Below are 26824 nucleotides of genomic sequence, written 5' to 3'. Positions count from 1 at the left end.
GAATGAGGAGGTCACCTGGGGAAGTTGGGGTGTCCGGGGGCAAGCAGGGTTGCTGGGCATTTTCAAAGGCGAAGATCATCTGGATGTTGCTCCTGTGGCCTGGGATGCACCACAGCTCCCGATTTGCAGAGGACCCTGGAAGAGGGAGAGGAGGAGGTTGGCTTGCACCCCTCCCTCCTTCCAGCAGACAAAGGAGGAGCTGAGGCCCAGCCAGAGTCACCCGGGGATCCTGGCAGAGCCAGTCCAGAGCCAGGATCTCTGGAGGGGCTTTCGTGTACCAAAGACTTCTGGAGATCCCCCGGCAGGGCCCATGGTGGCCACCAAAATTTGCACGTGGAAGTCAGGTGGAGAGTCGCTGCCATCCTGGCCGGGGTTCAGGGCGATGGTGAGGGGGTCCCCGCTCACAATGCACAGAGCCGGTGGGTGAGCTGTCAAAGAAAAGGAAGGTTGCCCAGCCTTCTCCAGAGCCAGGCAAGGTGGGCTCCGTCCCCTCCCTCCTTCCCTCCCCCAGGCAGAGGCCCGGACTCCAGCAGCCCAGGGAGAGCCAGGTGGGGTTTTGCACCCAGCTGGCCAGAAGGTGGAGCAGGGAAGGAAGGGGGAAGCCCCCAGAGACCCCTCCTCCACTCGGCAGCGCCAAACATTTGAAGTTTCATGTTTCATTTCCCTGATGCCTTCAGATGCGCAGGACATCCAAGCCAGTGGCCAGGGATGATGGGAGTTGTAGCTTCAGGCTTGGGGAAGGGCTCTTTTGCAACCCCAGATGGCTTGCCATCTTGCTGGGAACGCTTGGAGGGCGAAGGCAGGACTAGCGAGGGCATCCGGGAAAGCCCCGGCAGGAGAGGGGAGAAGACCAGGAGGGAAAGGGAACAGGGTGAGGTGGGGGCCTTTGTGGGGGCCCTTCCAAGAGGGGAAGGGGCTTGGGGATGGGCCCCGATCTCTGCACATCCCAGTTACTAAAAGAGAAGCTGCCCCTGAGGGAACAGTCCACTCACCCAGCCTCTGGCGCTTGGCTTCGGGCGCGTCCGGGGAAGGGCCTGCAGGGGCAGAAACGCCAGGTGAATGCCGATGCCCTTCTTCGGGTGGGTGGGCCTCATTGCCTCGGGCCCTTCACAAGGGTCTCGGCAGCCCCACTCGACCCGGCTCCAGGAGGGGAGGATCTGTCATTTCCTGAACTGGAATCCGCCTCCCTCTTAACCTCGTCCCTGGAACTTCTGGAGAGCTGGACTGGGTCAGGCCCCCCTGAGCTGCCCCCGGAAGCCCTCCTGCTTCCGGCTCCCTCACCTACCCTGGATTTTGGCCTCTGCGCAGCCCCCGGGCCCTTCCGCAGCCCCCACCTGCCAAAAGAGGCTGTCTGGTGAGGAAGAGAAAGTAAGAGAGGGCTATTAGCATGGGGGGGGGAATGACAAGGGGGGGGGCATGATTTCAGTGCAAGAGGGAGGGCAGGGGGGCTGCGATGCCAGGCTCAGACATCCCAGGATTAACCAAAGCCCAAGGAGCCAGTGCTCATGAAGGACAGGAGGGAAGGAAGAGCCAGATGGGCATGGGGCTCTTTGCCCAGAGTGGCTCTCCTGCTCAGGTGGAGCTGAGCACCACTTTTCTGCTCCCCCAATAGGCCCCATCCTGACCAGGGGAAGGCCAGACCCCTCCTGGGGGGCCTGAACGTGGCCCCTGGAAGCAAAGCAGGGAAGCTCACCAAAAGGCTCCTCCACTGGGGTGTCTTGCTGGTCTTTCAGCAAATATTCAGCCAGGGCAGCTAAAGATGGGGGGGGGGACATGGCATGAAACGTCAGGCACCACACACCCTTTCCAAAGTGCAACCCCCCCCCATCAAAGAGAGGACATTGTGCCCACCCCTTAAATTCGGTTACAGGAGGGGAGGGGCTCTTTGCTGCCATGGAAGGGGGGTCTGAGGTGCTCTTCTGCCCTGCCGGCACTCCAATGTCCTCAGCTGGGCATCCCAGGGGGCCCCTTTGGGCAGTTGGGCTCCTGGGTCTGGTGGGGTTGCTGCCCTGACTGGCCACGCAGAGCAAAGGACGGGCACCTGCTCCTCCCAAAGGCCTTTGTGCTCCAGCCCCTCCAGGATTGCCCCTGCCAGCCCCCGCCCCGCCTTCTCGGGTCCTGGGCTGTGACACAGACGAGGGCACCGCGTCTGCTCGGATGGGCTTCTCCGCCTGTGCCCTCGGGCCGCTGACCCTCAAGAGGGGACCCACCGATTTTGTCATAGGCCTCCCCCATATCAGAGCAGAGGCAGACGACTTCTCCGCTCTCGTCCCTCTCCACCGTGTAAAACACCTCGGGGTTGTCTTGATCCTCACTGGTCACCTCAGAAGCTTGAACTTGGGGGGGGGAGAGAAGACACCATTTGTGAGCCAAAGGGAGCCCTTCTCTCGAGGTCTGCCCCACAGAGGCTGGCCTCCCCCTTTAGAGCGCCCTGCCCTCCGTAGAGACAGACTGCCCTCCCAGGAAGCCAAGCATCTGAATGATGGAGGGAGTGTGAGAGGCTGGCCGCCATGGGGAGAATCTGCTGGGAAGGGAGACCACCAGGAGATGTCAGATCTGGGAGTTAAACCAGGAGGTGGGCTATTCCAGCTCTCCTCTTTTCCCCTGTGCCCATCCAAGGGCTACACCCCCTGGGAATTCTGAGTCACAACTCAGCCAGGTGGGGGAGGGCTGCCTGGAACCCAGCTCCATGAAATAAGCAAGAGACCGAGAAGGGGAAGGGGAAGGGGAAGGAGGAGAAGGAAAGGGAATGGACAGGACAGGAAAGGAAAGGAGAGGAAAAGAAAGAAGGAGGCTCCACTTAAGCTAGGGTCAAGCACCTGCAGGTGCTTCAGCCATCTCTTCCATCAATGCCGGGTGGGTTTCGCTCTGCAGGCAGTGGGTCTCTGGTGGGATCCCTTCAGGGCTCACATCATCTGATGCAGAAATAGCAGGAAGAAAAACATGGATGAAGCTCTTAAAAAGGTGAAATAACGGACTGTCAGTCTCCTGCCTTGGGCTGCTTTAAGGTGGGGGGGCTGCTCTGGGGACATCCCATCACCTGCTTTGGGGAGAAATAATTAAATGCCTGTTTTCTCTTCCTAACGTTTATGTCTGGATTTGCTTTACAAAGATCGGGAGAGAAGATGCTCTGAAGGAAAGTGACATTTTTGGGGATTTTTGCGCAAAAAGGGAACCAGGGCATAGGTCTCTGGCTGATCCAGACTTTGCTTTATTGGGGTTTACTGAATAAACCACAATTAGATAGCTGGCTTCCCAGTGAAGCACTAAGCTATAGTACAGTTTACAATCTGGCTGGGATCAAAGCAGCAGTTTAGGGACCCACAGGTTAAAAACATGTGACTGACCTGCAAAATGCAGCCCCAGCAAGTTTTCTACACTCCTTTTTTTTTTTACCCTGAAGGGTTCAAAGGAGATTTCACAGCTGCCTTCACAAAAGGAGAACAGAAAGTGGGGCTCAGATCGTCTGCCTTCTATAAATATTCATGGAGGGGGGGACTCCAGCTTAGCTCAAACAGGGCAAGAAAACATCTCATCTGCTTGGAAGACCTGTCTCCCCCCCAAAAAAAAGGAGAGCTGTGTCACTTGCAGCATTCAAAAGTTCCCCTGTTGCACTGATGGATTTGTGACTGCAGTTGGAATGTTGCGGTCTCTGGCACTTGACACGAGGATGGGGTGAAGAACAGGAGGTCAACCCCTTCTCTTCTGGACAGGCACAGGAGGAGGAGAGGCCGGTGGGCAGCCTGGAGCTTCTTTCAAACCCTCAGGCTGAGTCTGGCCAAGCTTGCCACAGTCAAAAGGGTTTGGCTCCTGGTCAGCTGCACCAGCCGAGCCTTGGTCCACCCTGAATACCTGAACTGAAAAGTGGATCACGTCTTCCCAATTGCCTTCCTTTAAAAAAATTCCGTCTCGCCGCACCTTCTTTTCTGCACACACAGAACAGGGACTCAACCGGAGGCCAGAGCTGCAGGACCCCACCCTGCAATACTCTGCATTTAACAGGGGAGGGGGCTGCCCCCTTCTGCCCTCCTCCCTGAGAATCTGAGGGCAGGGCCAGCTTGCCTGTTTACCTCTCCAGAGTCACTAATTTTCTTCCCGCACAAGCAACACCAGCAACTAAGCTTGCCAGCATCGATTAACAAGCGGGGGGAGGGGGTCTTGCCACAGCCCCTTTCTCACACTCTGGGTGGTGAAGGAGACGTGTGGACCAGCAGAGGATCAGGAAGTCAGAAGCAGAGAAATGAGATTCTCAGGGTGAGAGAGATTAAAAAAACAACCTTGCAGGAAAGATTCAAGCTGTCCTTTCTGCAAAAAGGCTGGGGTGGTGAGCTCTGGATTTTGAGCCATCCTGGATCCCTCTGGGCAAAGTGGCCAGGCTGCCGGTCCGTTGTCTTGCTGCAGGTGGCTGCCCACAAAGGGTGGGAAAACCCTGACACGGGCGTGAGGAGGAATTCCCCTCTGATTCTGTTTCAAAACTAATCAATAGGGAGCTTCCAAGGTTGGCAACTCCCTTCCCTGATCCCAACAGACGTTCCCTGAAAACAGGTGCTTGCCTGGCTAACAGCCTGGTTTCTACTCTGCTCCACCATCCTCCCTGCAGGGCCCGGATCCCTACCGTCCAGGTGGCCACGCACACTATTTCGGGCTCCTCATGTGGAAGGCAGCCTGCTCCTCCCTATGTGCTCCTCACTTGCTTTCTGACACACCGGATCAGAAGTGAAAGTGGTGTGCTTGTTTCATTTTCTCCTCTCTCTCTGGCTGAAGGTTCCATCAGATCCACCACTTACCTCTTTGTGCTCCTCCCATCCTCGGTGCCTCCACCCAGGGCACTTTTGCCTCCCCCAGGGGGCCAGTGTGAGCGCTGGCACCAACACAGCTGCACGGGTATCAATGCACAGAAAAGACCGGAAGCGGCAAGGGCTGAGCTGGGAGCCAGAAGTCGGCCCAGACCACCTCGCAGGCCACTGCTGTGCGGCCCAAAAGTCCCGTCCAGCCCCCCCCCCCGGAGGACAAGCAGAAGGTCAGTGAAATAGGACTGGTGAGGTGGATGAGGGAATTAGCTAGAGCTCTGGACTGCAATTCCTATCATCCTGAGAGGCTACCAGGATTGTCGTCCAGCACCTTTGGCTGTAGGTTCCTTTCTCCAATTAATGTTTTTTATGGTTCCAAGATTTTAAAATGCCCTATTTATGATATTACATTGAAAATCAACAGTATTTAAATTTTAGATCCCAACAGAAACATAGATCAAAAAGGCAGTTGGCAAAATGGATGGAAAACCCCCCCCCCATTTAATTCTCAAATAGGATAAATACTACTTATCAGATGGATAGATAGGATTTATCTTACTTGAGAATGAAATTAGTGTTGATTTTTGAATTAAGTTAAATTTAATGTTAGGTCTAAATACCTACTTATCTATTTGTAAGGCAAATCAGTGAAATTATCCAACTGACCAGGAAGAAGGTATTCCTCAGAGAATGAGTTTGGATTAACCTTAATTAACTATTTCCTTCCCACAAACACTAAGAAATACAGTGCATAGAGAATCATATGATATTAACTAAGCTTACCAGTCAAGTTTCTAGTCCTCAGTGAGACAGCTCCATTCTTAGCATTTTCTCTAGAATTGCCAGAAAGCTGTAAGCCAGAGAGACAGGTGGAATCTGAATGCTTGGCCTGTTTTCCGAGCAAGGTCAGAGCGATCTTCCTTGCTAAATCATCAGCGTCCTTTTCATAAAGTAACGTCTGATAGTATTCCTTTGATATAATTCCATCCCTCAGCATGGAGTCCAGCAAAGCTTGAACCTGTGGGGCTGAAGCAGTTGATAAAATCTCCCTAACTTCTGGTAAGATTTGCTTGAAAATATCCATTTTGGCAGCAGAAGCGCTAGGATTTCTCTGAATTATTTATGCTGCACTTCCCTGTCTTTATACAGATATTTATATGGCAAACTCATCTTAACAGGGTTCCAAAAAGATGAAGTGAAAAAAAGATTTTGGGGATCCTCATTGCTATTTCCTCATTTCGCTGAACCTATGAGTGCATCTTCCAAAGATGCAGTCTCGCCTATTTTTATTACTTCTAAAAAATCGATCTTAGCAATAATCGATCGACCGCTTGGACACTTGCTTGGTTGCAGTTAATAGCAAAACTGTACATTGCGGGTGTTTGGAGTGTTTTGGAAAATCCCCCAAGAGTGGGAAATTCACCCAAACCGTTGCTAGATTAGTCAGATGAGGACTTTGTTCAGAGGGGCTGTGCCCCAGAGCCTAGCTTGTGAAGTTACACCTTTAATTTTATGTACTTATCTGCAGAAACGTTTTGCAAACTGTTTTTGGTCCCTCCTTGGATGTGCACTCCAACAGCAGAGTGGTGGGTGTTTTGCCCCCTCTCCTTAAATCTGCCCCCAAGAGACTACAGACCTGCAGCAGCGCGTTCCTAGGCGGGGGTGTCTGGGCAGAGACCCCATGGAGTTCGGGGGCCGTTTCCCCCGGCGGGGGGAAACGGTTGAACCGGGGCGAGGCTGATGGGAGCTCAGCGACGCTTCTTCTGGGGACTTTCACATCGCTTCTGCTGGGCCGGAGAGGGAGGGCGGGGGGGGGGAGGGAGAGACATCGCGGAGGCTGCCTGCCTGGGTTTTTAGCCCGGGATAAATAGCTTCCCCTCGGCCAGCTTTGGCTCACAGTTGCTCAAGCTTGGGGTACACCCCCATGTTCCAGGGGTCCCTCCCGATCCAAAGCAGTCAGGGCAGCTCAACGGCGCCCCGGGCAGGGAGGGGGAAACGGGGCTCGCGGTCCCTGGCTCTCCTTGGGGCTCTCCGGCCGGCAGCCTCACTCCCGGTCGGACTCCCCCTCTGGGGTCACCTGCGACCACCGCCGGAAGGCTCCTGGGGCGGCCACCGCATCTCCCCGGGTCGCTTCTGTCTCAGAGGGCCCGGGGCAGTCGGCCAGCGCTTGGCCGGCAAAGGCATCTCCTGAAAGGTGAACCTGCGGGCGCGTCTCCTAACGACGCGGGGAAATTCCGGTTGCTCCGCTATGCAAATGCACGCCAGGTGCAAACATTCTGCCTCCTTTACAGAGCTTGGAGAGGGGGGGGGGTGGACCGGGAGCCCCTTCCCCCTCGCGTCCGAGTTTTCTGCTGCGGATTTTCAGGCTGAGCTTTGCCTTCTGGGCCGGATTTCAGTTGGGTAATGTTGCATTAGCTCCTTGGCTGCCATGAAGTCAGGCTGCTTTGCAGTAGATAAAGCACCTGGCGGGCCGAAAGGAACGTTAAGTGGAAAACCTCATAAACAGGTCGAGGGTGGGCAGGGGCACTCTCCCGAAACTGGGGGGTCTGAAAGAGCGGCCGTCACCTTGGAGCTGCCCGGTGCCCAAAACCAGGCGGTCTCTGGGCCAACCTGCCCCTGGCTGCCTGGGCAGCAGCATCCCTGCTCCAGTCGCCATAGCGACGGCCAGGAGGAGGCAGGATGTTGGGTGGGTCCGGCTCACATCCGCAGAGGCCAGAGGAGGAAGAGGAGGAGACGGAGCCAAGAAGATGAAGCAGGTGGGGGAGAAGGGGCCGAAGGGGAGGAAAAACTGAGTATTATGGGCTGGCACGAGGCCGTGTACAAAGCAGGGAGAGAGAATTCCCTGCGCAAAGCGGGTCTGGGAAACGCTGAGTGCAGAAACGGGGCAAAACAGACAAGGTGGCAGTCGGATGTGGGAGCAGCTTATTTTGAACAGAATCCATTTTCTGGAGGGAGGCCTTGAGCATTGGGGCATGTGCGTGTGTGGTGTTTCTGGAAAACAGAGGGAGGGAGCCCCTCCGCTTTAGGAGACAGGAGGAGTGACTCAACCCCTCAACAGAGGCTCAGTGCTTTCCCAGACCCGGAAGAGGCACCTCCACGTAGGTAGGCAGCCAGCTGGCACGGGCGAGGCCTGGCACGAAAAGAGGAAGCAACAGCAGGCGGGAAAATCCACGGAAACATTTAGAACCGGGTAGGGTGGGAGCAGGAGGAGAGCGGGAGGGGCTCAGCCTTGCCCGGCCTCCGATGCAGGGTTCAGGAGAAAGGGGGGGAGGGAGCAGAGCTCTGCTCTTTGAGGAGAGAAAGAGGTCTGGTTCTTCCAGGGTCTCCAGGAGTGGCTTTCAAGGGATTCATTACGCCTTGCCGCTGGTGCCCTTCTGAGCTTGTGTGGATGCGATGCTCATGCAGAATTCATCTTTTTCAGAGCTTAGCAGATGACACGGAAGACGTGTCCCTTGACTTTGGGAATGAAGAGGAGTTGGCCTTAAGGAAGGCAAAAGTCAGGTAAGGAGGGGTCACAGGGTGCCTCTCCCAGCAGTGCCCCATGGCCTTCTGCAGCTCCTGTCGGTTTCATAAACAGACCTGTTTTTTATGCACGACGCATGTGCACACAAGTTTCTGAGTTTCTGCTTCACTAATTGTGGTTGTTTTTTTCTGCTCAGCTGAATTTGGGGCTTATTTGCTAGACAGCTTGTTGGAATTCTTTATTTTGTAACTGCATGGCACTGCTGTTCTTATGGAAGCTACCTAAGTCTTTGGTATGTATTTCTGGCATTTACTGAGCACGCTTGCCAAATTAATTGGCTGCCCGTAATCACTGAGAATTGGGCGGCACACAAGTTTAAGGTCGTTCCTGTAATTATTTAAGTGTAGTCTAAATGTCATGGATTTGCTTTTAAAATTGCTTGATTAAAGATTATGACCTTTGCTATTTGGATCCAGAACTATCCAAGAGGCTTCTTTATTGAAATTCAAATAAAATATTTTGCCTTGCTGTTCTCATGCCTACTGTTGCCAGGTAGGTAAATATTAGATCATCACGTGAGGTCCCAGACATCCTTGGAATTGGCCCGGCTGTAAACAAGTCACCTTTGTTCTCCTTCTTACTGACTAATGTAAGCACACCCTGCAGTGCTGGCTCGCTCTTGCAGCAGATGGAACTTCACCGGGAAGTCAGTGCGCCAATGCCCAGCCAGACCTCTCTGCCTTGGCCCTCACCCAGGGAGCCCAGAGCAGCAGCGGAATCTTGTGTTAACCAAATGTTTAAAGCAGGGCCCCCCGACATTGGCAACCCCTAAGATTTGTGGATTTCAACTTCTAGAGTTCTGGGGGGTTCCTTCCCAGGTACCCGCTGGCCACCTTTTTCCACCTCTTCTTCCGTGTGAGCGCCATCATGACCTACCTCTTCTGTGACTGGTTCAGCAAAAGCTTCATCGCCTGCTTCCTCATCATCCTCCTCCTCCTCTCCTTTGACTTCTGGTCTGTGAAGGTAGGCCTCCCCCCAAGAGGCCCTGCTGGGTCACCCTTGCTCTGCTGGGCCCTTCTTGGCAGGCAGGTAAAAGGGGTATTGAGGAAGCAAACATTTTATTTGCTTTATTGAGTATTGACTTTGTTGTTTAACAGGTGCCAATTATGGAAAAGGCACTTTCTTCTCCTAGATAAAAAGGGAGGAGGTGTAAGACGGTGCTTTGGGCATCACCAGCAGCCTAAGTCAGGATCAGGCCATCGAAGATATTAATTGAAAGGCCATAGTTCCAGCAAATGCAAAAAAAAAAAAAATAGGAGGCTTCTTCTTCCATAGCTTTCCAACCCAGTGCATGCCAGGCCGTCAGCTCCCTTATCACCAGCCGGCCCTCGACCAAGCAGTCTGATGGGCGAGTCACGATGGGCTTCTCTAAATTATGGCACAGGGAAATGGAGAGATGCTGGTTCTCCTGCACCCAACCTGGTTTAGCTGAGATGGAAGGGCCTCCCACATTTCTGCAGTTCAAGAAATTCCCCAAACTCACATCTTTGTTCAACGCAATCTCTCTCTAAAGTACACATTGTTTTTTATCTGCCCCATCAGAATGTCACCGGAAGGCTGCTGGTTGGTTTGCGATGGTGGAATCAGATCGACGAGGATGGGAAGAGCCACTGGGTATTCGAAGCAAAGAAGGTAGTCCTTAACCGTATTTTTTCTCTCCACCCTGTGAACCTTTTGGTCCATTTATGAAGTGGAGCCACTTGAACTGCAAGAGAAAGGCCTCGGGGTGGACCCGAGCATCTCCTTTCCCGGCTGGGGGCAGCAACAGGTCAGACCGCAATCCTCATAACCTCCGGCTAACATCACGATGGCTGAGAACGAGGGAATTTGTAATTTCTGATCTTGAAAAGGGGGGGGGGGTCTGAAAGCTTTGTGCACTGTGCAGCGCCCACATTTCAAAGAGCTTCATAAATTGTTTTATTTATTCTTGTGGACCATATAAGCCCAATCAATATATAACATTTTAAGGAAGTCTGCTTCCTAGCATGAAGAAGTGAATCTCCTTTCTTAATATGAGACAGTATCTGTTCCCATTTCTGTTGAATGTTGCTTTGCAGAGGTTTGAGCTGAGAGCAACACCCACAACCCTGTACCTTAAAATAATTTGCTTTTCTCTTCTTTTAAGGGCTCTTCTGCTGTGCTCCCCCCCACTGAGGTCGAAGCCCGGATTTTCTGGCTCGGGCTGATCATCTGTCCCGTCATCTGGATCCTTTTCTTCTTCAGCACCTTGTTCTCTTTGAAGTTGAAATGGCTGGTAAGGGCTGGCAGCCCCCCCTCCCCCAGCAGGGCCCCCTGGGACTTAGCCAGTGCCAAGCGGCCTCAGAATGCAGCTTTTGCCTAGATGTTTCATAACTGTTGCTAGATACTTTGTGAATAGGCGGAGGTGGAGTAAAGCTTGCCTCAGGGGCCTGTGTGGTGGAGGGCCTCCTTGGTGGGACCCAAAGCATTTCCTGAGTAAGGAGACAGGAAGAACCTGGCTCTCCTGAGCTTCTTCTGAGTGGCTTTGGCAGATTTGCTTACTCAAGTAACTTTCCTGAAGCTCTCCTTGGCAGCCTTCGAGGGTAGAAATTTAAAAAGACCCCCCCGGTTCTCAGGAACCCGAAACATCCTTGCGAAGATGCTTTGCACAATCTTAAAATTAAGTCTGTAAGAGCCTGCCTTTCTGGAAGCCATCCTCATCCACCAGCCACCCCATTTATGCCGAGGGCTGCTCTCCCAGGTCCCAAACCACGTCGGGGGTCTTTCCCAGTTTCCTGAAGCTTTCAAGTCATTAGAAATCTGCCTATCAGTCTGCTGCTTTGTGTTCCAGGCACTGGTGGTAACTGGCATCTGTCTCCAGATGGCTAACCTTTATGGCTATATCCACTGTAAACTAGGGGGAGCCCCCCAAACCATCCGCAAAGTCACCCCACGCTTTCCTGCACAGGAGATCTTCCAGAAGGTGAGCGGGAGAACCTCCTGTCCGACTTTGGGGGTGAAGCATAAATGGGCAAGACTGGAAATGTAGGTGGCTTTTTAAACAGAGGGAACCACTCAATAAATCCTAGCAATGGAGGGGGAGCTGTAACCAAGGCAGGTCTGAATTCACTCCGGGGGATCTGCTGCATCTGCAAACTGGCATTGGCTTGTTTCGATTTCCACCTCTTTGGCAACCAGCTTTGTTTTATTGCTCCGGCAGGGACGATCAGAAGACTTTAAAAAAAACACCCTGAAGCATCTGGGGACCCAAAGTCATTAGAACAAGGATGTCTGGGGAGTCCCTGGGGGACGGTTTCTGCGCTAAACACGAGACAGGCTGCATTTCGCTTCAGAAGGGCCAACACAGCACAATTGGCAGCAGCTTCCTCTTTGCTCCACACCCCGCATGACGCTTTCCAGTGCTGCAGCCCATTCCTAGGAAGCTGTTCTGGCATTTCCTTCTGTTGGAGCCGGTGGCAGGCTGATGCGGAGCTCCAGGCTCTGATCCCCAAGAGGAATGTTGCTTCTCCGCTTGCGAGGCGGCCTGGAAGCCTCTTCCTCCTCCCACTCCTTCGGCAGCGTTTCCTCGGAGCCTTTAGCAGCTCCCTGGCAACTTGGCCGGAGGCCTCCAGCAGGCTTGGCCCAGCCCAGAATCTGTTATGCATCATTTCGGTATTTGTGGGTGGCTCTCCAGCAGGGACTGGGTGTGCCCATCACACATTTCTTTCTGCCCCCGTTCACCTATGGAGGATGCTGAGGGCACCAACCAGTCCTCCTCTTTGCCAATCTCTCCCTGGGGAGCAACAAGGGGTACGAGAGGAGGGCCTCTGCCCAGTCTTTGCCTTCTCCCTGCTTTCTGCAAGAACACTTGATCCAAGAGGAGGAAATGAAACAGCGATTCCCTCTGCTTAGAACTAGACAGACACCAACAGAGACAATGAGTTATATTTATTTATATTCTTAAAAAGAGCTAATATGGCACTACACCATATCACTTGTGAACAGGATCCTGTCAGCACCACCCTTCTAAAACACCTGAAGAATAAGACTAAACCAAAATCTAAGGAACTGATTTTAAATAATCCTCAAACAGAGAAAGACTTATGTTTTTCTCAATAAAAGCAACCTCTGAACTTGTCTCTAGTGGCTGATTTCACCAGTGAAGATAATTAAGGGAATTTATCAAATCACGATAAGCAGATCTGCTTCTAGGAACAAACACAGCCTGTTTTGGAAAATTTAGAAAGGCTTTCCTCAGAAAAGCATCTCTGATTGGCAAGCATTATTCAAAGGTATTTATTTGCATGTACATGTTTGTGCACCTATATAGATATATGCACAAAAGATCCACATTTATCTGCTATTCAAATTATGTCTTCTTCCTGTGGGGAGTTCTGGTTACAGTAGTCCTGGATTCCTGCAAAAAGACCCAAAGTAAGAACAGGACTCAGAATCTGTGATGCCTCCCTCCCTGGCTGGCTTCCAGCCAGAGGCATGAAGGCCACAAGGTGGCTCTTGGATGGCCTGGGAGGCCAATATTACTCAAAGGAGTGGCCTGTGGCTGAAAATGTCTCCGTGAGCCACAGAGATTTGTTCTCCAAAACCATGTAAAGAGAGGATGACCTCAGGTGCCTGGAGGAAGCCCCCAAAGGCTGAACTCACTTTGGATAATGTTCCTGAAAGACAGTGTGGCTGGAGAATGTGGCGCTTCGGCTAAGAAAGAGTGGCCTCTGTCACAACTTTTTCCTGCTCGAGGAAAGGAGAAAAGGGAAGATGCAAATTCAGTGAAATGGCCCAAAAAGAGAAATGCAAACGTCTCGCCCCAGTTCCCCCCAGGATGCCTCATCCACTTTGAGGAACAGAGATTCTCGCCACCAATCTGCTCTCTTTGGCAGCCAGTCGGAACAAACATTCAAGTCTTCTGAATTTCACCAAAGCTGGTGGGCATTTGAGCAAAAGCACACCAATAGGTTACCTTACCTATTTGAGGGTCGAGAGGCACTTTCCCCAGGAGAGGCACGTTTAAGGTGTGGCACATCATCTCTGCACCCCCCGTGCTGGGAGGGAATATTTGGGACTCTTTCTGCAAAAGGGGAAACTGTCACACAGGCTCTGAGATGCACCAGAAAGGAGGAACCTGGACGTCTGTGCCACGGAGAGGCCTCTTCCGCTGCAGCCCAGAGCAGGGAAGCTGAACCGGCAGCCCCCTTCTAGGGAGGGAGTTGCTTAAAAGAGATGTAACGATACCTTACATTTTGGGCACGTGAAGCTGCTCATATTTTCCACCACTCCAATGATAGGCAGCTTCACCTTACGGCAGAAGCTGACCTCTTTCCGAACATCCTGAAGCGCCACTTCCTACGTGAAAGGAAACATTCTAGCTGAAAACGAATTTAGATCTCCCACGATAAAAAAACGCCCTTGAAGAGAAAAAGTGGCCCAACGACCCCACTGCCCTTACGTTTTGGCCCAGGGCTGCTGCAAGCACTGCTGGAGAACCCACACCTGGATACCTCCCTGCCTCTTCTGCTCTTCCTACTCTTCCCCTTCTCATGTGACCTCCTCTCCCAAACCCGTTCTCAAGGTTGTTTCTGCAATTCTGGCCCTATCTACCCATTCTCCTTCGAAACTGGTTCATTCACATCCTGCTCCAATTGTGCTTCCCACTTACCTTTAAGGAAAAAATGGGGACAGCTGTGGGGTTTTAATCAGAAGGTTATGCTGATTAAAGTAAAGGCTTATTTCTTGCAGTGGGCATGTGGCAGTGCTCGCCTGCAGTTTGACAGCCCGACCGAAGGGCCGCTTTAGTTCTGTTAACTGGAGTTCCATATTTTACCTGTGGGGTGGTGATGATCACAGCCCCATCGACTCCGGCAGTGCTGAGATACTGGACTATAGATATATGTTCATCTGATGTTCCTGGAGGGGTATCTACAATCAGGTAGTCAATTTCACCCCAATCTACATCCCGAAGAAACTGCTTAATCATCCCTAAAAAGAATAATAATAAGAAATAAATAAAGGGAGAAACTGGATGCTGGGGGTGGGGGGCTAAAAATATCCCAATTGCCCGCATCAAATGTGTCTTTGTGCTGCAATGTATTTTTCTTAATATATTTTCACATGGCCATCAGACAAAAATAATTATCAACTAGTTATCAAGCGCTAGTTAGAGTTAGTTTAATTTTAACTAAACTTGTGGAAGTTCCAGAAGTAGAGAAGCAACTGCCATCCAGATGTAAATCAGCAGCTCACATCCTCTGCAGAGACCAAGAGACACAAACCGTTTTTTTTTGGTCCTCTCCAAATAACGGCATCATCAGGGCTGCTCAGCAGAAACCCCACTGACATCACACCCAGGTTTTCTTCAACATACTAGAAGACAAAAAGAAGCACATACACAACTGACAAAACAAAAAAAACTACAAATATATTATTATTTATGTGTATGAAACAGCTATAGCCTTATCACTCATAGAGTTCACACAGAGATCAAGTAAATCTGTATCTAGGCCAAACTTCTTCAGAAACTAAATAAATCTGTACACAGTCAGTAAATTACGTAATATAGGGGGCTTCAGCACCAAAATAGGGGAATATGGGGGAGGCCATGTAATGCTTGCTTTTTTATTATTATTGAAATGTAGTTCCTAATTTCTTGTGACTGGAAGTAGCAATCAGCAGAAAAGACCAGAGTTCTCATATAGTTTATTAAGAAACAGCAGCAGCAACTCACCACTGGAGACCAGCCTGATCCGCTTTGATGAACCTGAAAAGAAGATTTCAAAATGTTAATATGCATATAACACCCAGTATCACAATAATTTGCTATTGCTCTAAGTTTGTAATTCAAAGTGACAGGTGATCTATGGTGATAATATCCATGTAATTAGAAAAAAATCAGTACATAAATACTACAAGGCTAGATATTGGTAAGAGATTGACAATCAACAAGCATCACCCCAATCAGGGAGAGGAGCTGGGCACCCTATTTTAGAAACATGCAAGTTTGCTACAACAGAATTTTCTGTTTTGGGATAGATCTTTTAAGTACAGCTTATTATTAGATTCCAAAAGACCAGTGCCCACTTTGCAGAACCACTAAACCAAAAATAAAAAGAGTGTCCAGGTTACTTTTATCTAGAAAGCTGCATTTTAAAAAGGGCTGCGGGGCAGAAGCACTGACATTCTGAATCAGAGAGCAACACAAAGAACCGTTTCTGACATACAAAGCCACACCTGTTCTCCCTCAAGGCCCATGATTTTTGGAATGGATGGTCCACAAATGTCAATGTCCAGCACAGCAACCTGGAGTGGGAAGAGATCGTCAGGATTTGCAATTTTACTTTCAAAGATACCACAAAAATATGTATGGGATTATTGCAACCTTTTCACTGATCATAGGGATGACTCCAGGAAGGGACATAATAAAACAATTATTGCTTTATTTAAGAACTCAGAAAATCAGATTAAAAACAGCTTTCCATTATCACTCCTATTCACAATCAAGCAACATTATTTATGTGCAGTCTTCCTCAGGAAGCCATCATGAGAAATTGCTTGCTCTTCCTCATCTCCATTGTCAGGCCACCGTTTCAACAACCTGTGACATGAAGTGTTATACAGAAGACCCTCACCTGTGTAGTGTCATCCTCTGCGAATCCATGGGCCAAAAGAGCAGTGAATGTGCTCTTACCCACACCTCCTTTCCCAGAGAGCACCAGCAGCTTGTGCTTGACAGTTTTCATTTTTTCCTTAATTTCCTCAATGGCTTCATGGAGGGGAAAACAACAGAAAAAGCTTTAATAAATAAAAGATATTTGTATCTGAAGATGGAGGGAGTCGGGTAGGATATGGAACATGGCCTTCCTCTCATGACTGAGTGGCCCGACAACAGGCCTAGCCCCCAGCCTGCCATTAAATCCCCCCCCCACTTACAGTGGAAGGGAAATGCAAAAAAGCATTCTGAGAACCCCATAAACTGCCATTAGAGGCGTCCTCTCAAGACCATTTCTCCAGGCTCCACGGCATAACGCACACATACCTGGGTCGGGGCCAGCAAGCTGCCCCAAGGAACACAAGCCCTGGTTGGGGCATCCTTGGCAAGCATCAGCCTTGCCTGCTTCATTGCTGCCGGTGCCCGGACAGTCTGGAGAGATACGAAAAAGGGGAATATTCACACCGGAGGAAGACGAGGAGCCACAGGCCGGGGGGGGGCCCTCTTTTTAGTAGGTCAGCCCCCGCGTCGGCCAGGCCAGGGTGGGCGCGGGGAAGAGTTCGGCCCGGCGACCCTCACCCCCGCCCGCTCACCGTGAGGCCGGACGTCGACGGAAAACCCGCTCCCCTCGGCCATCGCGGCGCCACTGCGGAAGTAGTAGCGCGGCACTTCCGGCCGAAGGAGGGACGCCAAAACGGCTCCGCCGCGGCGCACCGAAAGAATCCCTCCCCCGGAAAAAGGGAGCGGGCGATGCAGTTCCGGTTGGGGACCGGAGGGAGGCTGCGGGACGGGGCTTAGCCACGGGGGGGAGGGAAGCCGCCCCCTCTTTTCCGGCCTTGGTCGGCCCCACAGCTGGGGAGAGTGCGCCCCCTCAGCGCCCCCAGCTCTTTGGCTTGGGGTCACTCGGGGACAGGGAAGGTGGCGGCTGAGGCCTGACCCCCCCCTCCAGATGAATGGACTTCATCTCCCACAAATTCCTCAGCCGGCATGCCAGCTGGGGAATTCTGGGGGTTAAAGTCCACCCATCCTCAGGTTGCCCAGCCTGAGAAAGCCTGGCTCAGGGCAAGCAGGGAGGCATTTTAAGCAGGCAGGGCAGGGCCTTTGGGGCCCTTTTGTGACACCAGCGCCAAGTCACAGTGCCAGGGCTGGGCTGCAGGGGCAGAGGCACCCCCCCCACCAGGGCAGCTGAATTGCCTTTGGGCTTTGGGCTGCGAGGGAGGTTGGTGACTACCCTCGGCATTTGATGGAATTCCTGGGCACCACCCAGACGGCCAGCTACTGCGGACCGAAGAAGAGCTGCCTGCTGCCGGAGGTGACCCCCACCAGCCTCAGCCATGACAGCTACCAGGCTTACTATCTGCCAGGCTATCGCTACCTGAACTCATGGAGGCCCAGCCTCTTCTACAAGGTCTCTGCTTTCCGACCCAGCGATGAGGGGGCCGGTCGCCTCAGTGCCCCATTGCGTCCCCCGACCATCCTGCCCTCGGTGAGGTCGTCTCTCTATGCCCGCTACAGTCCCCACGACTGGTACAAAGCCAACGCCGTGCAGATCAAAGGGTCGGAGGCCTACCGGCACTGGGCCGGGCGGCTGAACGCGGACAGTGCGCGGCTCATGCAAGACAAGGACCAGCTGACTTGGCAGCAGCAGGAGGATTCTGGGAAGAACCTCGGACAGAGGCTGGCCGATATCGATTTCTGGCGGTCCGAGCTGACCTATGAACTTGAGCGGCTGCTTCATGATACCCGTGCACTGGACACGGCCAAGCGGCGGCTGGAGTGTGCGGCTGATGAAGCCCAGGGGCCTTTACAGGCAAGTGGGGCATGGGGCACCCCCAGTGCTGTCAGGTTGCTATTAATGTGGGGTGCTGGAGAACTAAGTTCTATAACATTCTCCTTTGCTGTAACACTGCAGCATCATTTGAATGGCAGGCAAGCCCTTGGATGGATAGCAACATACTTTTTATTATTAAGCTATCCTTAAACTAGGTCATCAATAGCCTCACAAAGTGACAAGCAAGATAAAACGACCTGTGCTCTCTGCCAAAGGCGGTCTGCAGTGGAGATACAGAGAAAAACACTCTTCCAAATTATAGATTCTGCCCTAGAAAAAGTCTCTCTGGCATTTGCTTCCATGAAGTATCTCAGAAGAAATTAAAAATGCTTAGGCAGATTGCTTCAGAAATGGCAATTCTTCTCTTTGTATTAAAGGCCAGAACAGCAATTTCTTTCGAGCTCAGAAAGGAGGAGGAATCTGTGCCGAAGCTCTGGAAGCAGTGAGGTCTTCTCTGCTGGTGGCAGCACCAGCCTGACCTTGACCTAAAAGCTAAGCGGGGTTGTGCCCATTTGGAAAACGTCATTGGGAGTCAAAGAAGCTCTGGCTTCCCTCTCCAATCCAAGCACCGGAGACAGACTCCTTGTGTGTCCAGTCACACTTGGCCAATAAAGAATTCTATCTAATCAGAATCCAGGCTGTATAATTTTATATCAGTTTATGTTTCTGAATGTAAGTAGGTAAAAGTGCTCCTATGGAGCCTTTTGGAAGCTTTGTCCGTGTGCCCAAGAATTATTTCTGTAATGTTAATGATATTGTCGGTGCCTTCTCACAAAATATCAGTTGTAGAAGAAAATGGCGAGAATTCCACTTTCTTAAGTGAATATAGTGTAAAAAAGCACTAGGATTCAGAGAATGAAAGGGATTTTTTTGAAGTGTTATGCAGCCCTTAGAGACATTAAGTGCGCTGCTCATGTCAACTTTGCTGTGAGATTAAAACTGGCCATTAGGTGGCATATTAGCTTTTCTCTTCAAATCAGGACGTAACATTGTTGACCCCAAAGCAGCCATAGCCAAAGCTGGCTTGAGGCAGGAGCTTCTCATCCTCTTCACCCATCCCCCTCTGTCCCCTTGGTTATCTTTGCTCATCCGTTGAAGTGGGGGGGGGACATGCTAGAGCAGTGGTTCTCAATCTTTTTATACCGGTGACCCCGGTCATAAGGAGGCGGCGCGCATGCGCGGCACCATCCCCTGCGCGGCACGCATGCGCGGCACCGCCCCCTGCGCCAGCTGAGGAAAAAAAATGGCGGATCGCGTTGTTTGGCGACCCCCGTGAAATGGTCGTTCGACCCCAAATGGGGTCGCGACCCACAGGTTGAGAACCGCTATGCTAGAGCTACCAGATTTTTGTTGCCAAAATCCAGACAACCACTAGAGGACAGCAAAGAGATTTAAAAAACCCCTCTAGTTATCCCCCCCCCATTCCCGAACTCCAAATTTGCTGCCCAGATCCTACAGTAGCAGTCCATGCTGGTCCCCTTTGCATCCAGCACAATTTCATTTTAGCTTCTTGTAGCTACCGGTATTAGGCTAGAAAAAGAACGTGGGCTGTTGAGGATGGCAGGCTGATCAGCGTATCACTTTGGAAAAATGAAAACAAAATTCCCAACATCAAAAGCTTATAATTGGGAGTGTTAGCTGTACTCACCGATTTGTCTGGATTGCTCGTAGGTGGCCTTGGAATGTTTGTACAATCGGGAAAAACGGATGGGAATTGACTTGGTCCACGATCACGTGGAAAGGAATCTCATACAGGTATTGTAAAATGGTTTGTAAGCAATTGCCAAAAGGTAGCATTTAAATGGTGAGTTTTTGTTTTCCTGTTCTTCCTGTCCTTGGGGTTTGTTCATGGAAAGATAAGCTGACCAGAAATCATTCAGAGCAAAAGCAAATATTCTGTCAGCTTGTTTGAAGACATCTGGTTGCGTGCCAGGAAGAGGATTTTTTTTTTTTTCATTTTCTGAGTGCAGGAACTTTTCATATAAAGAAAGTTGCACTAATGTAAGATTAGTCCAGTGGGATGACGGTGGGAAAGACCTTGGGAGACGGGGCGAAGAGAGGCTGCCTAGGAAATGGTCCGAGAAGAGGCAGCAGAGCCCACAGCTGGAAAGCGGGCAGGGCGAGAGGCTCAGGAGGGACCCTGCCTAGTTTCTCAGGCTGCGAGGGAGATGGCGGGAGAATTGTACTTTCAGACTTGCAAAATTCTGTTAGTGTAGCTTTGCGAATAAAGTAGAATGAGCTTGGTGGTATTTCCTGTCTGGTCTACTTAATAAGGCTGACAACTTGTTTAAAATTCACCTATTTCAAGAGGGCGAGGATTAGCCTGCAGCTAGTTTCCCACATTTAGGCTGTGTTGAACTTCAGCTCCCATCATTCCCAGCCACTGAGACTTACTGAAAGATAATAACTCACAACAATTCTATACATGTTTCCATTTAGCTCTGTGTCTGTTATGTTCAGTAATATCTGTAAGGCATGATGAAACTTTTGTCTCAGTTCAGAGTTCAACAAATAACTCTTGAGGTTCCTGGTGTGTTTTGGTGCAGATATCTCAATCAGGAGTCTCCCTTGAAACATCTGATAAGGTCCATGTTAATTTAAGATTCCTGCTGATAAAAATGAATGAGAATCACAATTCCCAGCATGCAGTTGGATATAAATGTAACACAAGGATCTTTTTGCATTTTAAATAAACCAGATGTTCTTCCCATGTCTGCATATGTCCTGGAGGAAGGCCAGGACAAACCTCTCCGGAGCTGCTGCTAAAATTACACGGATGTCTCCGTCATGTCACCAGGCATCAAAATATCACCAAGGCCTTTAATTCTCTGTTATCGTTTATTTCCCTTTGCTGGGCCTTCGCAAGGACAGAATCCTCTGCAAAGTGTCTTTCCCTCGATTTTTGTAGAATCTCCGATCAGTGTGTTTTTTATTCTAGGAGGTTGATTTGATCAGGGCGTGCCAAGAGAAGATGAGAAAGCTTGCAGAAAGAATCGACCAGCAGATTAAGTAAGCTTTGAAGCAAGTAAGCTGCTATTTAAAGGGGGGTGATGAGTTGGTCTGATTGATTGATGGATGCTGGAGATGATGCAAGAGCTGCAGCTGTTCAAGGTCTTTAGGAGGGGCGGGCCTTTAGCAAACAACAGGCAGCTCATTGGGCGGCTCTCAGTAGCAAGAACTGTCTAACTGGAGAGCGCCCAGATGGCAAAGCAGAAGTAAAGGCAAGAAGTGAAAGAAAGGGCAGCAGCTAAAGGAGAAAGATTGTTGGGCCTCTTATTCCTTGACCACCATCACGCACCCACATATTTTACTTTGAATGTCACAGTAGGCAGAAATTCAACAGGTAGTGCTAGCAGAACTCCTTTGTCTTTTGTCTGACCGAAAGGAATGTGTTATAATCAGGAACTCAGTAAACACACTTACAGTCTTGTAAAAGTGACAAACGTATAGGATAACATTCATGATTTTTTTTTTTTTTTACAATTTGGGAACGTAGAGAATTTTTTTGCACCTTTTTAATGGGTGTTCTGTGACTCCTTTAAATAATATTGGGAGAGAAAATAAGGTAACCACATAAATCTTTGTCCCAGCCTTAACAGAGATGCTCAACATGCGCTGGAGAGGGATCTTGGTGATAAAAGTTCAGCTCATTTTATTGATGAGAAATGCTATAATTTGAGGAATACTTCGGACAGCATCAACTACTACCATGGAATTGAGAAAATCGATGGGACGTAAGTACAGGACTATTCCCTCATGGTCATCTAGGTAGCAGCTAAATGAATGCGAGTATAAGGAAAAGCCGATCTCTTGAAGTTTGTCAGTGCAGTTTCATTGATAATTGGACCCACTGGATCAGTGATATCATTGAGTGTTTTGCCTTACAGAAAAAAATAAGGGGAAAAAAATCTTAAAACATTTTTCCTAGAGTGAAATCATATTAAACGATTTGACACCTACCTTAGATTGGTCCTCAACAATTTTAATTGGTTCTTATGTTATCCCAAAGGTGCTTTCTCACAGGGCAACTGGACTATGGCCGGGTGACTGAGAATCTCCGTAGGCACGGTTCTTATGAGAGGTCCTGTTCTCCGTTGTGTACACGGAGCTGCACAAACTCACTAGTTGTCTCAGTTTTTTCCTCTGAGATGTTTTTCACCATTCCACATGCAGCAAGAAGAGAAATGACCGCTCTGCCTTTAATGGAACATTGTATATGCCGTACTGATCTTTCCCGTTATTAGCACCGTGCTATAATTTTGACCAGATCCCCTGTAACTTGAAGGAATAGATTCCTTTCATTATCCAAAGCGACTCTGGTTCTTATCTTGCAGAGTCTCAGTCCCTGAAACGTGGGCAAAGTTTAGTGATGACAACATCCGGTATTCCCAGAATGCCCGAGCCAACTCGGCCATACTCTGCGAGGAAGCGAACCACACCCTGGAAGTCACTTCGGATGATATGTGGAAACAGTGGACCGACAGCAACTTGGCCTTTACCTCTCGCATATCAGAAATTGCAGATTCCAAGAACCAGCTGCAAGCACAGCTGGCAAAGGTAGGGCAATGTGGGCAGCATCCGACTTGCTCTGGGCTGGCAGAATCTCATTCATATGTTTATGTCCAGAAAAACTGTCGGAGTCTCTACCGCAGGGGTCTCCAACCTTGGCAACTTTATGACTGGTGGGCTGTGGCATTCTGGGAGTTGAAGTCCACAAGTTGTAAAGCTGCCACGGTTGGCGACCCTGCTCTAGATAATAACAGAATAACAGTTGGAAGGGACCTTGGAGGTCATCTACTCCAACCCCCTGCTCAAGCTGGAGACCCTGTACCAAGACTCATCTCTAAACATTCCGCTGCTGGAAATAGCAAACTGAAACAACATGTCCCTTAGGACAGGTAGTCCTCATCTTAATGACCACATTTGGGACAAGAATTTCTCTTGCTAAGCAGTTCACAGCCTCTACTTCAGTGACTGTCTGATGGGACACTGTACAGAATGGTTGTTGAGAGCAAATGTGGAGGCTGTCGGAGTAGGCAAGTCAGGAACTCCCTGTTTCGTGAAGTTTGCTGACCTTCTGTGCTTTTTCGCTGGGGAAGACAAGAGCGCCATCGGTCTGCTCTGCCCACACTGCATTGTGATGTCACCAAACCAGAGACAATCCAGCAGTGCGAGAGAGGAAGGCCTTGTTGGGAAACCTCACAAAAGCGCTGGGCAACGTGGGCAGGCAGGCTTGGCATGAATAAGTTTCTTGTTCCAATCTCTTGCAGGGCAGGAGAACAGTCACAAGCATGGAGATGAATTATTGCTTTAAGTGAAACCTTTGTCAGTTTCCCCCCCAATAACTTCTATAATAAATCTAGGCCTGTTTGAATTCAGATTAAACCAGTATAGTTAGACAGAGCAGGAACACACATTTTTTACATCGCTTCTGTGTCACATTAAAGAGAGGCTGAAATGTTTTAAGTGATGTCTTCCATTGAGTGAGTCTCTGGTGTTTCGTGTGACATAGGAAAGAGATGAAAGCAACCCTTAATCCTATAAAAAAAGGAACGTGTGTCCCTCTTCCTTTGCTCATAGTGGAGCCAGAAGGGAACTTAATTGAATAGTTAAGAATGCCAGTGAGCTAATTTGTGTTTATTTTCTGGAACAGGAGGGTATCTTTTGAAGAGCTATAGAAATCAATCTACATCCAATCTACCTTTTTTTTGGTGCAGTGATTTCTGATCCTTCAAATACAGCTCTTCAATGATGCAGAGTTGTTGACATCACCTGCTAATAAGATTACACCCTTTTAAATGATGTCAATTATTTTGCATTGTGAATTTTATATGTAGTCATTAGGTATAGTTAAGATCACATTGCTGTTGGGCAGGAAGGCTGACCAGGTTGCAAATACACATCCACTCCCTTCCCACTTTTCCTTCATTCTGTTTTTTTAAAATAGAAAGCAGCAGGATATGACTTCAAATCATACCTATCACAACACTTTCTGCTGAGGTTTAAAAGTGGCTGAATGTCTGGTTTGGATTCTGAGTTCACATTTCAGATGCTGATGGGGAAGAGAATTGTCGACTGCTTGTCAGTTATTCTGTTTCTTGGCATGAAATTCAGCGGGAAAGTTTCCCCCCCAAAAGAGAAGGAAAGGAAGCAGAACAAGAAGAAGTAAAGAAATAAACAAGCCAGGCTGGATCTGGCTTTGTGCTTGGTCCTCTTCCTAGGCTGAGGCTTAAGTATGGGAGCAGCCCTCCCAATGCTTCCCCGCCCCCTCCCTTGGCACACCCGCCTTTTTTGCATCTCCGCTAGAGGAGATTGGATTTCTCCTTCAGACGGCTTAGTTTTTCTTCGGTGTCTCGGCAAGGAAGTGTTGGGACTCCTGGCCCACCCTTGCTGAGTATGCTTATTGTTCTTAGATCCGACTGTGGGAAAGTTAGAAGCTCATCCTTTTTAATGACTCGTGAAACACCCAAAAGAAGAGAACCAGATATTCGTGTCACCACTTGGTTCAAGCCCTCCCCAGGGAGGGGCTGTGCTGGAAGAGGGGGCAGGACTGCATTCTTTGATGCCTTCTGGATGATGACCATGTTCTTTTGTGCCAATTTGGGGCCGGTATTAATTTATAGAGATGCAACGTATCTCATTATTCTTGAAAAAAAGTTCTTCATCTTAGTTTAGGCCCTGGCAGTAAAGGTCCTGGCTGTCCAAGCAGGCTGGGGGTGAAGCAAAGCATAGAAACATGGAGGACCTTGACCATCTTATAGGCACTTCCTGTATTCCAGCTGCTACAAATCCGTGAAAGAATCTTGAATCTCAGCCACAAAGTTGTTTATATACTAAGTTTATTTTGCTGGACGTATGCACAGATATTTCGGCCACATTACTCACTTTAACTGAGAGAGATCAAAATGTACTCATCCAGATTTATTATCAGCCCGGCTCCATAACAGCAAGTGTAGTGCTAAATTTTCCAGACCAATTAGCACAATATTTTTGGCCTGCTTGCCTTACTCGAAGGTTTGACTATTTTGCCTGGGGCCGTAGGGAAAAAAACCAAAAAGGGACCTGAACAAAATCTAAATGGATTTTAATTAAAATCAGTGTTGATCAATTAATCACAATGAATGCTCCATGTGCATTTAATTATTTTCTCCTTCTGGCAAGTTAAAAATTGCAGTTCAATATCACACGTTCAGGGTCTCCAGGGGTTGTCTTCCCAGGTTTTAAGTTATATATTCCCTGATTAATAAATGATTTTTTTAAAAAAGAGGAAAAGTTGCCTTTGAATGAAGCTTGAGCCCTGGGTGTGTGCATTTGGGGATATAGTTTCCGGGTAGTTTTTGTGGAAACAATGTGGAAGTGCAAAATTTTTTGCTGGCCTGAAAGCCAGCGTCATCCTCATCAGAATGGGCCAGATCCTGGGCCCAGAAATCTTCAACAGCCTCGTGTGATGAACTGCAGGAAGGGTTGAGCAAATAATGCGAAACTGGACAGAATAGCTAATACTTGAAAAAAAAAAAAAGCAGTTGCTTAGAGCAGCCTTTGTCAACTTCAGCTACTGTAAGATGCGTGGACTTTGACTCTCAGAATTCCCCGGCCAATAATAGAAGCCATTCAGAGTGCATAATTTATGAAAGAGAAATCAGATGCATAGGTACGGGGTGCAGAATAAGTGGATATGTGTAGGAAAGACATTTTGTAATTGATCACAAGCTGAAAATAAGTCAGTAGCTATTATGAAGTCAAATATAAAGTCAAAGATCTGAAGCTGCATCCACAGTCATACAGCTGGGAACTAATAGGTTTGGCCAGGGCTCACTCTGTTTCCAGCTCCACCTTTTAAGGAAGGTTGGGTGAAACTAAAATGGGTGGAATTCTGTGATTTGGGATAATTCCAATTTTCAGATGAAAATATCCCAGAGGATTTTCCCATTCTGGCGTGCAGCGTTTCCATTCTTTGCATGAGAGGATTAGGAAGCTGGCAGGAATTTTTCTTTTCAAAACTCTCACGGATCTTTACTTCCCCTTTCAGACTCTTCAAGAAATCTTCCAGACAGAGAACACCATCATGTTACTGGAAAGAGCCATCATGGCCAAAGAGTGTCCGTTGAAGGTGGCCCAGACCCGCCTGGAAGCGAGGACCCGGCGGCCAAACATGGAGCTGTGCCGGGACGTCCCCCAGTTCAAGTGAGTGCTGCAGCGCTTGCAACTCTGCATCCTTTGGCGGTAGCCACCTCAGCCCTGACAGAGGCTGCTGCTTTAAAGGAGGCCAGCGGGGGGCCTCCCTGAGCCCTGCCTGGATTGCCTCTCCGGCTCAGGCGGTTTTCACGTCTTCTGAGGCCGGCTTTGGGCCCTGCCGGCTGGTGCCCCTGGTCCCTTTCCGCATCTGGGCTTTGGTTCCGGGCGTCCGAGGCTGAGGCAGGACTTAGGCAGAGGCAGCCGGCAGGGGGCTCTGCTACTTCTAATAGAGCAGGAAGGGGAGGGAATCCACCAGCCTTCCAAGTCAACTCTGCTTCAAGGCTTCTCTTTATCGCTGTTAGTCCTGGCTAATTTGTGAATATCTTTTTAAGCCCCTAGAACTCATTGCATTAAGAAAGAAGCAAAACACAAGCAGGTCTCTGTGTGCTTTGTGCCCAGAGCCGGTGGCTTTCCACGCGGCTGTCCCAGGACCCGGCAGCTTCCCAGGGAGGCCCAGCAGCCGTGACCCCTTCCTTTCCCTTCTCTTTCAGGCTGGTGAATGAAGTGTTCACAATCGACGACACCCTCCAGACTCTGAAGTTGCGCTTGCGTGAAGCCCAGGATACTCTCCAGCTGCTGATCCTGAACAAGTCGAAATTGGAGCACGACCTGATGGTGAAGGCCAACAGCCTGTTTATCGACAAGGAGAAGTGCATGGGGATGCGGAAAACCTTCCCCAGCACGCCTCGCCTGGTCGGCTACACCTGAGGTTGCAACAGCCGCCTTTCGTGCTCCTATCAATCTGACATAAAAGGTTGAAAATCATGGGA

General features: G+C 49.7%; 3 protein-coding genes across 26 annotated transcripts in view; 1 reads left to right on the top strand and 2 right to left on the bottom strand.

Annotated features, from left to right (window-relative positions):
• The window catches only part of CIITA (class II major histocompatibility complex transactivator), a 14100-nt gene extending 7548 nt beyond the window's left edge, over positions 1–6552 (bottom strand). For 5 of the 9 annotated variants that reach the window (XM_039368017.1, XM_039368020.1, XM_039368016.1 and 2 more), the window contains exons 1-8: positions 5574–5848; positions 2820–2915; positions 2211–2336; positions 1694–1753; positions 1286–1351; positions 993–1034; positions 279–428; positions 16–135 (exon numbers count right to left, since the gene is read on the bottom strand). In XM_039368017.1, the coding sequence (XP_039223951.1) occupies positions 16–135; positions 279–428; positions 993–1034; positions 1286–1351; positions 1694–1753; positions 2211–2336; positions 2820–2915; positions 5574–5787 (874 nt within the window). In that variant the 5' untranslated portion in view covers positions 5788–5848. The other 4 variants (XM_039368024.1, XM_039368025.1, XM_039368023.1 and 1 more) reach the window with 4 other exon arrangements.
• On the top strand, positions 4882–26824 carry TEKT5 (tektin 5). Of its 16 annotated transcripts, XM_039368046.1 has the most exons (14): positions 4882–5020; positions 5785–5849; positions 8212–8291; positions 8450–8545; positions 9132–9276; positions 9856–9945; positions 10439–10567; positions 11123–11254; positions 19491–19574; positions 20758–20828; positions 21410–21553; positions 22154–22376; positions 25849–26003; positions 26546–26824. In XM_039368046.1, the coding sequence occupies exons 5-14, from the start codon at positions 9181–9183 to the stop codon at positions 26760–26762; spliced, it is 1341 nt and encodes a 446-aa protein (XP_039223980.1). In that variant the 5' UTR covers positions 4882–5020; positions 5785–5849; positions 8212–8291; positions 8450–8545; positions 9132–9180; the 3' UTR covers positions 26763–26824. The 16 variants fall into 16 exon arrangements, with proteins under 16 accessions (XP_039223980.1, XP_039223973.1, XP_039223977.1 ...); XM_039368039.1 differs by lacking the exon at positions 8450–8545; XM_039368043.1 differs by having other exon boundaries at positions 8212–8545.
• Positions 12552–16709, bottom strand: NUBP1 (nucleotide binding protein 1). The gene is made up of 11 exons (XM_039368050.1): positions 16582–16709; positions 16316–16420; positions 15909–16042; positions 15511–15579; positions 15008–15040; positions 14556–14646; positions 14108–14262; positions 13519–13629; positions 13252–13354; positions 12934–13017; positions 12552–12688 (listed from the first exon to the last, which is right to left on the bottom strand). The coding sequence occupies exons 1-11, from the start codon at positions 16622–16624 to the stop codon at positions 12636–12638; spliced, it is 981 nt and encodes a 326-aa protein (XP_039223984.1). The 5' UTR covers positions 16625–16709; the 3' UTR covers positions 12552–12635.

This window comes from Crotalus tigris, unplaced genomic scaffold (genome assembly GCF_016545835.1).
Source record: "Crotalus tigris isolate CLP2741 ecotype Arizona unplaced genomic scaffold, ASM1654583v1 scf7180000020608.1315917, whole genome shotgun sequence".
NCBI lineage: Eukaryota > Metazoa > Chordata > Lepidosauria > Squamata > Viperidae > Crotalus > Crotalus tigris.
This window is presented reverse-complemented; position numbering and strand designations above follow the sequence as displayed.